This window comes from Jaculus jaculus, chromosome 13, assembly GCF_020740685.1.
Source record: "Jaculus jaculus isolate mJacJac1 chromosome 13, mJacJac1.mat.Y.cur, whole genome shotgun sequence".
In the NCBI taxonomy this organism is placed as follows: domain Eukaryota; kingdom Metazoa; phylum Chordata; class Mammalia; order Rodentia; family Dipodidae; genus Jaculus; species Jaculus jaculus.
This window is the reverse complement of record NC_059114.1, coordinates 10,500,840-10,513,368: the sequence shown is the minus strand read 5'-3', so window position 1 is coordinate 10,513,368 and position 12,529 is coordinate 10,500,840. Positions and strand designations below refer to the sequence as shown.

General features: G+C 51.4%; 1 protein-coding gene across 3 annotated transcripts; it reads right to left on the bottom strand.

Annotated features, from left to right (window-relative positions):
• Window positions 1-7,363: 7,363 nt before the first annotated feature.
• Mtfp1 (mitochondrial fission process 1) lies at window positions 7,364-10,172 on the bottom strand. Of its 3 annotated transcripts, none has more exons than XM_045132792.1 (4): window positions 10,015-10,172; window positions 8,999-9,126; window positions 8,517-8,752; window positions 7,364-7,937 (listed from the first exon to the last, which is right to left on the bottom strand). In XM_045132792.1, exons 1-4 carry the CDS (start codon window positions 10,079-10,081, stop codon window positions 7,865-7,867), a joined length of 504 nt encoding a protein of 167 aa, XP_044988727.1. In that variant the 5' UTR covers window positions 10,082-10,172; the 3' UTR covers window positions 7,364-7,864. The 3 variants fall into 3 exon arrangements, with proteins under 3 accessions (XP_044988727.1, XP_004664125.2, XP_044988728.1); XM_004664068.3 differs by having other exon boundaries at window positions 8,517-8,749; XM_045132793.1 differs by having other exon boundaries at window positions 8,517-8,680.
• Window positions 10,173-12,529: the final 2,357 nt, after the last annotated feature.

The following is a 12,529-nucleotide window of genomic DNA, read 5'->3' as shown; positions in this document are numbered from 1 at the left end:
GCTGGAGAACCGTCCAAATCCTTTTATTTTTTTTTTTTGGTTTTTCGAAGTAGGGCCTCACTCTAGCCCAGGCTGACCTGGAATTCACTATGGAGTCTCAGGGTAGCCTCGAACTCACGGTGATCCTCCCACCTCTGCCTCCCGAGTGCTGGGATTAAAGGCGTGCGCCACCACGCCCGGCTCCAAATCCTTTTTACTTCCACTTCCGGTGTGGTAGATGCTTATCCTATACTTGTAGAGGTGAACACAGGACTAGAAAGTAGGAAGTGGTGATGTCACAAGGAGTCAGATTTCAGCACCTTGGACAAGGCCGAGGAGGCTTCTTTTCCTTGGAGACCGTGGGATCCAACTTTTAGATTCCTGGCAGTCCAGAGCCCCGAGCCTCTAATAGCAGTGCCCACTTCCTACCTGGCCTGACTCAGGGCACTCGACTTTTCCTAACCATTGTTCACACACTTCTTTCCTTTGGCACTCATGGCTCGTATTTTAGGTAATTGAAGGAATTTTCTATGAAGCAAAAGGAAGTCATATCTTACTCTAGCTACTGCTGGCATAATAGTAAGAAAACAAAATCCCACCCTGTCCCTTTAAAAAATAATATTGCTGGGAATGGTGGAACATGCCTTTAATCCCAGCACTCAGGAGGCAGAGGTTGGAGGATTGCCGTGAGTTTGAGGCCATCCTGAGACTACATAGTGAATTCAATCAAGGTCAGTCTGGACTAGAGTGAGATCCTACCTTTAAAATATATATATATATATATTTGTAAAGAGAGAGAATGAGAAGTAGGGAGGAAAAGAGAGAGAGCATGCCAGGGCCTCTTAGATGAACTCCAGATGCACGTGCCAGTTTGTGCATCTGGCTTTACATGGTATGGTACTTTGAATGTATGTCCCCCAATAGACTTAAATGTCTTATTAAACCTGTAACTGGATTTCCAACCACCTGGCTGGAAGAGGTGTCACTGTGGTCAGATCTGGGGTCCAGCCCTAAGGTGTTACTGGGGGCAGATCTGAATTCCGGCCTAAGGTGTGCAGATGCCTGAGTCCTACCTGGGCTCCCAGTGTGTGCTTGTTTTGACTGGTGCCAGTGGTGGTTTCTTCTGTCTGTGGATCTGCAGAAGGGGACCAGCTTCTTCTACCATTAGGGAACTTCCCTGGATCTGTAAGCCTGAAAATAAATCCCATTCCTCCCATAAACTGTGTCTCCTCTGGAGGTTCATCGCAGCAATGTGAAGCTGACTACAACCTAGGGTTACTGAGGAATCATACCCAGGTTGGCAGACTTGCAAGCAAGTGCCTCTCCCTGAGCCCCCGCCTGAGGTAAGATCTCACGCTAGCTCAGGCTGGCCTGCAATTCACTATGTCATCTCAAGGTGGCCTTGAACTCATGGAGATCCTCCAACCTCTGCCTCCCGTGTGCGGGGATTAAAGGTGTGTGCCCTCACGCCCAGCTGCAAGTGCCTTTGATCAGTGAGCCATCTTCCCCAGCCCCACACCTGGCTTTTGATAAATCCTCTCTGATCCAGACATGGTGCCAGGTGTGACCACAGGTGGTCTGGCAGCTCTGGACCTTCCTTCCCAAGGAGTAGCCACCTACATTTCCAGGTAAGGATTCCACCATGGTGCAGGTGAAGCATTCTGGCATAAAACAAGCCAGGGCCTCCCGTTGCTCTCCTTGCCTGGATTTCAGAGCCCACGCTGCCAGCTGTCAGGGTTCCCACATCATGGCTTTCAAGTCCATAAAATGGAAGGACTCTGCCCAGCGCCCCACCACTTAGAACAGGAAGCACTCAAACCGGATGTGGTGGCGCACATCTTTAATCCCCAGCACTCAGGAGTCTGAGGTAGGAGGATCACCATGAGTTCAAGGCCACCCTGAGACTACATAGTGAATTCCAGGTCAGCCTTGGCTAGAGTGAGACCCTTCCTCAAAATCACATGAGTGAGGAGGTGTGGCCAGACTCCAAGGGTCTTGTCCAACTACATGCTGAAGATGTTTTGAACCTGGGTGACAGACCTCCTTCTGGGCGCCCACACCCTGCTCCCAAAGCCACACCATGTTGAACTTCATTGTGGTTCATCTGTCCCCAACAACTGAGTACTATGGGGAGGAAACTACATCTGTCGCAGCCCCAATCTCTCTCCCACCCCCCTTTTTTTTCCTTAGGTAGGGTCTCACTCTAGACCAGGCTGACCTGGAATTCACTATGTAGTCTCAGGGTGGCCTCAAACTCACAGCGATCCTCCTACCTCTGCTTCCCGAGTGCTGGGATTAAAGGCGTGTACCACCATATATGCCTGGCTTCTCCTTTCTTTCTTTCCTCCTCTACTTTTTTTAAAAAAAATTATTTATTTGCTTGTAAGCAGAGAGAGAATGAATGGGCACCGCAGGACTTTTGGCTGCTATAAACGAACTCCAAATACATGCACCACTTTGTGCATCTGGCTTTATTTGGGTAATGCGAACCAAACCTGGGTTGTTAGGCTTTCTAGGCAAGTGCCTTAACTGCTGAGTCATCTCTCTAAACCCCCTACACACACACACACACACTTTTTTTTTTTTTGCAACAGGGCCTAATCATAGTCTAGACTGACATAAAATTCATTCTGTAGCTCAGGCTGGCCTCAGATTCACAGCGATCCTCCTACCTCAGTCTCCCGAGTGCTGGGATTAAAGGCGCGCGCCGCCACACTGCACTTGATTTTCTTTATCTCTGGGTATGAAAGCCTGGTGGCAGCACTGACTTAGAACTGTGATGGGCAGGACTCCATGGATAGCCTGAGACTACATAGGGAATTCTAGGTCAGCCTAGGCCAATGTGAGACCATACCTTGGAAAAACAACAACAGCAAAGAAGGCTAGAGAGATGGCTTAGCATCTGTGAAGCCCGAGGACCCATGTTCAACTCTCCAGGTCCCATGTAAGCCAGACACACAAGGTGACACAAGCGTGCAAGGTCTCACCTGTGCACTAGGTGGCCCGTGCATCCAGAGTTCGATTGCAGTGGTTGGAGGCTCTGGCACACCAATTCTCTCTCTCTCTCTCTCTCTCTGTCTCATAAAATAAGATTAAGAAAAGAATTTAAATCAGGTGTGGTGGCACATGCCTGTAATCCCGGCATCTGGAAGGCTGATGCAGGAAGATCAGATGTGGTGTGATAGTTGGGAAAAAGGAACAGGTGACCCCAAGTCCTGGCAGCCTCACCTCTCAGTGGAGGAAAGGCAACCTTGGGAAGTAGGGCTGCGTCTTAGCAGGGTGCCAGCAGAGTGAGCTAATCCCAAGCCAGCAGGAAGCCAGCTTTCTCCTGCTCATATTGCTAGGATGCCAAGATCAGCTCCTGCTGCCACCTGGGCTCAGGGCGATAGTTGTGTAGAAAGGACTCTCCGGGAGCACAAAGAGGCTCGGGAGAGACGGCAGGAGGAACAGCCCCACTCCACCTTTGAGACTTGCCCGGGATCTTACCAAGCCGTTCCCGGTGGGCAGAGAATGAAAGACAACTTGGTCCCCCACCCTTCTATTAGCCCAGAGGACGCTGAGAAAGAATAAGAGTCACCTGCAGGTGCACCCAAGACCTGACTGAGCGTGTGCATGTTCCCTCGCCCGTGACGCCCAGCCCGCCTGCAGCGCCTCGGCTCTTCCACAAGGCTCCAGTGTCCTCCTCCCTCATGCAATCCGCAAAGGAGGGAGAGAACTGATGGCAGAACGGCTTACCGTTAACTGAGTCTGAATGGGAGGAGGAAAGTTGTTCCCACCTTATAAAAACAAAACCAGAGCCAGGCATGGTGGCGCATGCCTTTAATCCCAGCATGCGGGAGGCAGAGGTAGGAGGATTGCTGTGAGTTCGAGGCCACCCTGAGAATACATAGTGAATTCAAGGTCAGCCTGGGCTAGAGTGAGACCCTACCTCGAAAACACAAGCTGGCCTAGAAGACACCACCCTCCAGCCTCAGTCTCCTGAGGGCCCTGCGACAACCGAGCTCACTCCAGGGACGTCGTAATGCAATACTCAGCCTTGTCTGCTGAGGATGTCACTTAAGAATTCTCATCCAAGTGTCTGGACGATGAGGAGAGCAGGGCAGATGACATTGTCTAAGGAAGTGGAACGTGGCCCTGGGGTTGGGCCTTGATGGAGAAGGAGGGAAGGAGAAAGAAGGAGGAGGCCTGGGAGGGCACTGCTGGTGGTGGCATGGCCTGAGCAAAGCCACAGAGTCTGAAGTAGAAGCTTAGAAGGACAGACGTCAGGGAGACAGAGGCTTGGACTCGGAGCTCTGTCATCAGTGCCAGGCTGAGGGGTTCAGACTGGATCCTGGAGGCCCTGGCATGCCCATTCTCTCTCCCTCTCTCCCTCTGTCGCTCTCAAATAAATAAGTAAAAATAAACCAAAAAAAAAATTAAAGCAAAAGAAAAAGGCCATGATAGAAACACATTAACTGTGGAAATGGATGTGGCAGGTTTTCCCATCGCTAAAGAAGCCAATGGTTAAGCACAGACCAGCACCGGCGGAGAGCAAACCTCTATTTCTCCGGCCCTCCTGACAACTAACTCGGAAGGTGGTTTAGACAGCATGATCCTAAATTTTATTGGGTTTATGATATTTTTATTTACTTGAGAGAAAGAGGCAGCGTGTGTGTAGGACTGTGCTAAGGCCTCTTACAGCTGCAAATGAACTCCAGACACATGTACAACTTTGTGCATCTGGCTTAATATGGGCACTGGGGAATCGAACCCGAGCAGCCTCTGCAAGCAAAGCCTCCTTAAGCATGAGGTCAGCCATTTCCTCAGCCCTAGACCTAAAAATTAAAGAACAGAGAAGTGAAGTGACTTGACAGAACCCTCACAGCAGACAGTCACAAATAAGAATCAGCCTGCTCTTCCGTCCCCCCTAAATGATCAAGCAGGGAAAGAGAACCTGCCTGGGCTGTGACCCCTGCCCATCCAGGTCCCTCCCTAGGGATGTCTTCTCACCTCTCTGCAACCCCAGAACACAGAATGCTCACACCCATTCCTTTCAATCTTGTTCCCAGTCCCACCACATCTCCTGTCTGTCCTAGCCCGGACGATGGCAGGAGCATGCTGTCGCCCCTGCTAGACTTAGTGTCCTGGCAAAGTTCTCAGTGTTGGAACATCAATTCCGCAACGCAGCAGTGTTTGGGGTGGCACCTAGCAGGAGGTGCATGGGTCATAGGGGGGCAGCCCTCAGGAATGAATGAATGTGTTGCATGACACTTTCTCCTAGAGGTATGCAAACACACATCAGGCACAAACGACAGACCAAGACGCAATCGCACCAAAATCCAATTCAGGCAACCCAGTGAGTTTACTGGGGTTACTTACAGAAAAAGGGAGAGGCGTTACTTATAGAAGCACAGGTGAGGGTTACTCACAGGGCACAGGTGAGGGTTACTCACAGGGCACAGGTGAGGGTTACTCACAGAGCACAGGTGAGGGTTACGCACAGAGCACAGGTGAGGGGTTACTCACAGGGCACAGGTGAGGGTTACTCACAGGGCACACGTGAGGGTTACTCACAGGGCACAGGTGAGGGTTACTCACAGAGCACAGGTGATGGTTACTCACAGAGCACAGGTGAGGGTTACTCACAGGGCACAGGTGAGGGTTACTCACAGGGCACAGGTGAGGGTTACTCACAGAGCACAGGTGAGGGTTACGCACAGAGCACAGGTGAGGGGTTACTCACAGGGCACAGGTGAGGGTTACTCACAGGGCACACGTGAGGGTTACTCACAGGGCACAGGTGAGGGTTACTCACAGAGCACAGGTGATGGTTACTCACAGAGCACAGGTGAGGGTTATTCACAGGGCACAGGTGAGGGTTACTCACAGAGCACAGGTGAGGGTCACTCACAGAGCACAGAGGACCCAAAGGCAGCTGCATCGCAGAAAAGCCCACACCAGCCCAGGCATCACCGTGACTGCATCTCTAGACACACTGTTCAACTTGTGGCAGCTTGGCTTGCCCGGCATCACTCTCTACCCTGACCCAAAGACATTCCCTGCTTCTCTAGCAATGGGGAGGGGTCTTGTGACTTCATGGGTTTCGGCTTTCCCAGGGAAGATTTCAATTAGGAGAAATTCTTATAAGACTTCAGCCATCAGGCTGAACATACTGGCACCGTGTTCTTGGATTTCCCAGCTCTTAGGGTTCTAGATAGAACAAATCTTTATTCTCCTTTTTTTTTAATTTTTAATTTATTTATTTAAGAGAGACAGAGAAAGAGGCAGATATATAGGGATGTAAATTGAGTGCTCCAGGGCCTCCAGCTGCTGCAAATGAACTCCAAATGCATGTGCCACTTTGTGCATCTTACATGGGTCCTGGGAAACCAAACCTGGGTCCTTTGGCTTTGCAGACAAAGGCCTTAACAGCTAATCCATCTCTCCAGCCCTAAATCTTTATTCTTAATAAATTACCTAGTCTCAGATATTTTGTGTCAGTGACAGAAAACAGGACACTCTTCTTCAAGCTTTTCTATCTCCCCAAACATTCCTTAAAATGTCTAGCACAGGGCTGGAAAGATGGCTTAATGGTTAAGGCACTTGCTTTTATAAAGCCTAAGGACCCAGGTTCACTTCCCCAGGGCCCACATAAGCCAGATGCACAAAGTAACACATGCATCTGGAGTTTATTTGCAGTGGCTAGAAGCCCTGGCAGGCCCACTCTCTCTATCTGCCTCTTTCTCTCAAAATCTTTAAAAAAAAAAATTGTTCAGCAGACTCTGGACTTTTTGTCATAGCTCTCAGAGCCCTTCATCATATGGATGGCACCCCACTGTGACCCACACACACATATAACACCCTCCCCACCAAAAAGCCTTCACTTCAGCCATTCATTCCTTTTTGGTTCCTTGGCTGGGAGACATCCCTTCCCCTTTCCTTTCCCCCATTCCTTCCCACAGGTTCAGAGGCTGGGGAGATGGCTCAGCAGTTGAGGGAACTTGTTTGCACGGCCTTTGGGCCAGGGTTCAGTCCCCCAGTACTCACATGAAGCCAGGTACAGAGTGGTACATGTGTCTGGAGTTTACAGGGACAAGAGGCCCTGACATGCCCATATACACATTCTCTTTCTCTCTCTCTAGTGAACTTTTTTTTTTTTTTTAGCCAGGTGTGGTGGTGCACACCTTTAATCCCAGCACTCAGAAGGCAGAGGTAGGAGTCTCAATGTGAGTGTGAGGTCAGCCTGAGACTACAGAGTGAGTTCCAGGTGATTAGCCTGAGCTAGAATGAGACCCTACCCTACCTCGAAAAAAAAGTGTATAGGTGTGTGTGTGTGTCTGTGTATATAATTAAAAAAGTCCTCCCCCAATGACACATCCCTGCTCCTCCCCAGAAGAAAAGAAAGTACAGCTTCTTAAGGATTTATTGGACCATCAGCAGGCTCGTGGCTGACCCGCCTGTCAGCCAGGCCCCAGGAGCTCCTGCAGCAGGGATGGGCTAGCCAGAGAATCTGTCCCAAGATGTCCCAAATGTTGTGCTTCTTCTCCCAGTAACTAAGCCACAATGGCAGCTGGTAACATCCAGATATCCCGCTTGCCACGTGATCTTGGGCATATTGTCTTCTCTGGGCGTCAGTCTCCCCATCCTCCATGGGAGGACGTTAGGTGTCCCATCAAAGTCAAGCTCACCCAGGGCCCACACCGGCCCAGCTGGGCTCAAGTCTGCTGCCAAAGCAGCCAGCAGTCAGCTTCCGCCTCTGGGACTTGCTGCAGCGGCCACTCCTTGAGACCTTCCATCTGGTTCAGACCCAGTCAAGTCAGATGCCAGGGCCACAGACCCAGGGAAGCCAGCATCCACATTCCCTTGTAGGAATGGGCCAGCCCACGGGCCAGGCACCAGGGCAGGGTCAGGAAGAGCTGGGCTTGCCTACTGATGGGTAGAGTTTGCGCAGGCTGGAATCTAGGAGAAAGTCCACTGACCTACAGGGAGAGGGAAAGGGAATAGGAGGCAGGGGTTTGGGCTAAGGGGAGGGTCTCCTAGATACAGGGTGCCTTTAATATCCATGCTGCCTCCACCTTGAGCTACTTGGGAAAGCCACACTCAGTCCCCTAGTTAAACAGCCATTTGCTTTTTTTTTGAGGTAGGGTTTCACCATAGTCCAGGCTGATGTGGAATTCACTATGTAGTCTTAGGGTGGCTTCAAACTCATGGTGATCCTACTACCTCTGCCTCCCAAGTGGCGGGATTAAAGGTGTGTGCCACCACGCCTGGCTTTTTTTTCTTTTTAACTTACCAGACTGAGTTTGGCTTCTGTCACCACTACCTCTCTGAAATCTACCTCTCCCGGGTTCCGGCTGTTTCATAACACTAGACCCTCCATCTGGGAACTTACTGTCTTCTGCCTCACACCCGCAAGGTGGTCTTCTTCCCTTACTGCCACGGAGCTGCCACAAAGGACAGATGCCTCAAGTATGAGCCTTGCCTCAACTCCCAGGGCTCAGAGCCCAGCTCTATCTACCCGCAATGTGGCTGGTCCCCCAGGACAGGAGGGCACCCACCTGTCGATGGGGTGGATGATGACAGGGATGGTCAGCAGTCCAAGCACGGTGGTGGTCCACTTGCGGACAGCCACGGGCCAGCGGGTGGCAGTGCCCAGAACATAGAGGGAGGCGGCACACACGCGGTTGATAGTAAAGCCTGGGATGGCCACAGAGGCCAGAGCCTGCCACACAAAGGTGTCCACCACAGCCACCGTCATCCTGGTGCTGCGGTCTGCCGCGGGGCTCGGCATCTGCTGGGCACAGGCACAATGAGCCCAGCTGGGGCAGAGGCAAGGGCACGAGTGAACATGAGGGTGGAGGGTGGATGGATTAGCAGCGGGTTCTGGACTGTACGATATTCGGGACTGGAGGGAATGGACTGCACCAAGAGACTGTGGCCGGATGGGGCGGGTCACCCAGGATCTCGACCACAGGCTGCGCATTGGGGCCACAGGAAGCACTGGGATGGGTAGGGGTTGGGAGGGTAAACTAACACTCACCTCTCCGGCCTTCTTGCCTTTGTCAATGGCATCAGCCACCACGTAGGAGCCCGACACGCCGTAGCTGAGCCACACCACAGCAGCAGGCACCAGGGATCGGAAAGCCTCCCCCACCTCATTGGCATAGCCTGCAAGGAGAGAGGGAGGGTTCCACGAGAGGGCACTAGAGAGACAGAGGAGAGAGGGAGCCGGTGCTACTCCTAGCTGGCCACACAGGGTGCCCTCAGTCTGGTGACTCTTTTACCTTTTCTGATTCCAGGCTGTGACCTGGTGTCACCGACGAGGATGTCCACTTTGACTCTAGCTGCCACGGTTAGTAGGACTGGGCACACACGCACTACTAACCTTGGCTCACTGATGAAAGCTCCCCGCTGTGGTTCTGGGCGTCTGCACTAATGAGGTGACAGGCGGCCAGGCAATGACTGGTCAAGGGTTCCACCGACACTGAACCAGGTGCCAGGTCTTTCTGGATCTAATATTGAAACTACCCTTAAAAATTCAACAAGCCGGGAGTGGTGGCGCACGCCTTTAATCCTCAGCAGAGGCAGAGGACGGAGGATGGAAGTGAGCACGAGGCCACCCTGAGACTACATACTGAATTCTAGGTCAGCCTGGGATACGTGGGACCCTACCTCAAAAAAAATTAATAAAATGAAAATTAAGGAAAATAAACCCAATGAGAGGCCCTCCTGCTCGGCCTCTCTTGCCCCCAGAGGGGAAAACTGAGGCCCAGGCAGAGCCCAGGTGAGTCCAGATCCCGTTGGCCCCAAGGCTACTTTTCCAGCATCACCCCGATCGAACCTCGGTTCTGGAAAGACTGGGGAGCCAAGGCAGGAATGAAGCCACCAGGGTTGTGTGACCTTGGGCAAGTCCCCAGCTCGCTCTCTCTCTGAGCCCAGTCTCTCCCGCCCAGGTCGAGGGGGAGCCATGACCTTTCGTCCAGGCTCCAGACTTGCATGGGGACGACCGAGCCCTGTCTCCCCCGGCCTCGGGTGATGGGGTCGCCCCGAGCTCACCCAGGTATCGCACCCACGTGTCCCGGTAGAGGTCGCGCTGGGCGCTCCGCGGCTGCGGCTCGGACATGACGCTCCCGAGTCACCGAGGCTCTTCTTCCAGGATCCGCGGCCACCTCCGCCTCCACCAGCGCTGGTGTCGTGCAGCCACCGCGAGACCCGCCAAAAAAAAAAAAAGCCAGAGTTGAAGGACAGATAAGGACGATTGCCACTGCAGGGAGCGTCTGCAAAGTGCCCCACTCACCCAAAGCCCCCGCTTCCCAGCCTGGGATTTTGCAGATTAAGGGTAAAAGCGTTATTTTTTTCTCTGAGGGAGGCGGGGGGGGGGGGGGAATACACACACACACACACACACACACACACACACACATATATAGAGTGGGGGGGGAGAATGTTCGCACCAGGGTCTCTAGCCACTGCAGACTGCAGATGCATGCGCTACCTTGTGAATCTGGTTTGTTTGTTTTTTTTCGTAAATATATTTTTGTTGTTGTTGTTTGTTTTGAGGTAGGGTCTCACTCTAGCCCAGACTGACCTGGAATTCACTATGTTGTCTCAGTGTGGCCTCGAACTCAAGGCGATCCTCCTACCTCTGCCTCCTGAGTGCTGGGATTAAACGTGTGTGCTACCACACTCGGCTTTTTTAAAATATAAATTTTATTTATTTATTTGTGAGCAGACACGGAGAGAAGAGAGACAGAGAATGGGCACACCAGGGCCTCCAGCCACTGCAAACGAACTCCAAAGGCATGTGTTCCTTGTGCATCTGGTTTACGTGGGTCCTGGGGAATTGAATCTGGGTCCTTTGGCTTCGCAGGCAAATGCCTTAACCACTAAGCCATCTCTCCAGCCCTGCAAGGATTCTGGTGGTTGTGACTTGGAACTCACTATGTAGTCTCGGGTTGGCCTCGAACTCATGATGATCCTCCTACCTCTGCCTCCCGAGTGCTGGGATCAAAGGCGTGTGTCACCAAGCCCAGGAAGGATTCTTTACAACTCATCATTTATTGAGTTCACTATCAGTGCCCAGAGGTTTGCTAAGAAGGACCCTAGAAAAAGCTTCCTTCCTTTAAAAAAATCTACCAGCATGAGGTGCTAGTTCACAGAAGAGGAAACTGAGGCACAGAGAGGGTGGGTCACAACAGCTGTTAATAGGGGAAGCTGGAATTTGAATCTGGACAGGATTAAGTTCAGATTCCGGTGACCTTAGGTAGGCTCAGGTAATGAGCCTGGGGAGTAAATGGTGTAGGGCCCGGAGGAGGTGTGTACCTGGGATCCGCATCATCCACACGGAGCTAATTGCATTAACCTACTCCCAGGTTGTGCTTCATTTTCAAAAAATTTTTTTAAATTTATTTGCAAGCAAAGAGTAATAAAAGAGAGACAGAAAGAATGGGCATGCTGGGACCTCCATCCACTGCAAATGAACTCCAGATGCATGTGCCACCCTGTGCATTGCTATACGTGGGTACTAGGGAATCGAACTCAGGTCGTTAGACGTTGCAGGTAAGTGCCCTAAGTGCTGAGCCATTTCTCTAGCCTGGTTGTGCTTTTTGAGGCCAGATATTGAATGAATGAATGAATGAATGAAGAGACACATGGCTCCAGATGAAATGAACACACTAAAAGGTGGAACCTGGTGTTTAGTGATTATAACAAGGGTAACACTTCCCATGCCAGACCTCAGTTTACCCATGTGAGCAATGAATACATGTCATTAAAAGCTTTGTGAAGCAGGGCATGGTGGCACACACCTTTAATCCCAGCACTCGGGAGACAGAGATAGGAGGATTGCCATGAGTTCGAGGCCACCCTGAGACTACATAGTGAATTCCAGGTCCACCTGAGCTAGGGTGAGACCCTACCTCCCGGGTGGGTGGGGGATTGCACAGCAGGGAAGCTTTGTGACTCCTCTAGGGATATCAGTGAGGCAATGGTGTGACCACTGGAGACAATCCTGGGTTCCAATCCCAGTTGTACGGCATGTTAAGACATTAGCCTCCTTGAACCCCAGGTTCAATATGGGGGGAGGAATGGGGGAGGGAGCGAGGTCTTTTGTAGTACTTTGCACTTACAGTCTCTTAATTTTTTAAAATATTTTATTTATTTAATTATTGGAGAGAAAGAGAGAGAGAGAGAGAGGCAGATAGAAGGCCTCCAGCCACTGCAAATGAACTCCAGACATATGTACTACCTTGTGCATCTGGCTTACATGGGTCCTGGGGAATCAAACCTGGGTCCTTAGGCTTCACAGACAAGTGCCTGGACTGCTAAACCACCTCTCCAGCCCATTCTCTTAGTTTTTGCAACACTCCCAGGAGTTAGGAAAGGGGTTTTAGCCCCAGAGTGGTGGCGCACACCTTTAATCCCAGCACTCGGGAGGAAAAGGTAGGAGGATTGCCATGAGTTCGAGGCCACCCTGAGAGTACATAGTGAATTCCAGGTCAGCCTGAGCTAGAGTGGAACTGTAACTCGGGAAAAACCAAAAAAAAAAAAAAAAAAAAAAAAGTGGGGCGAG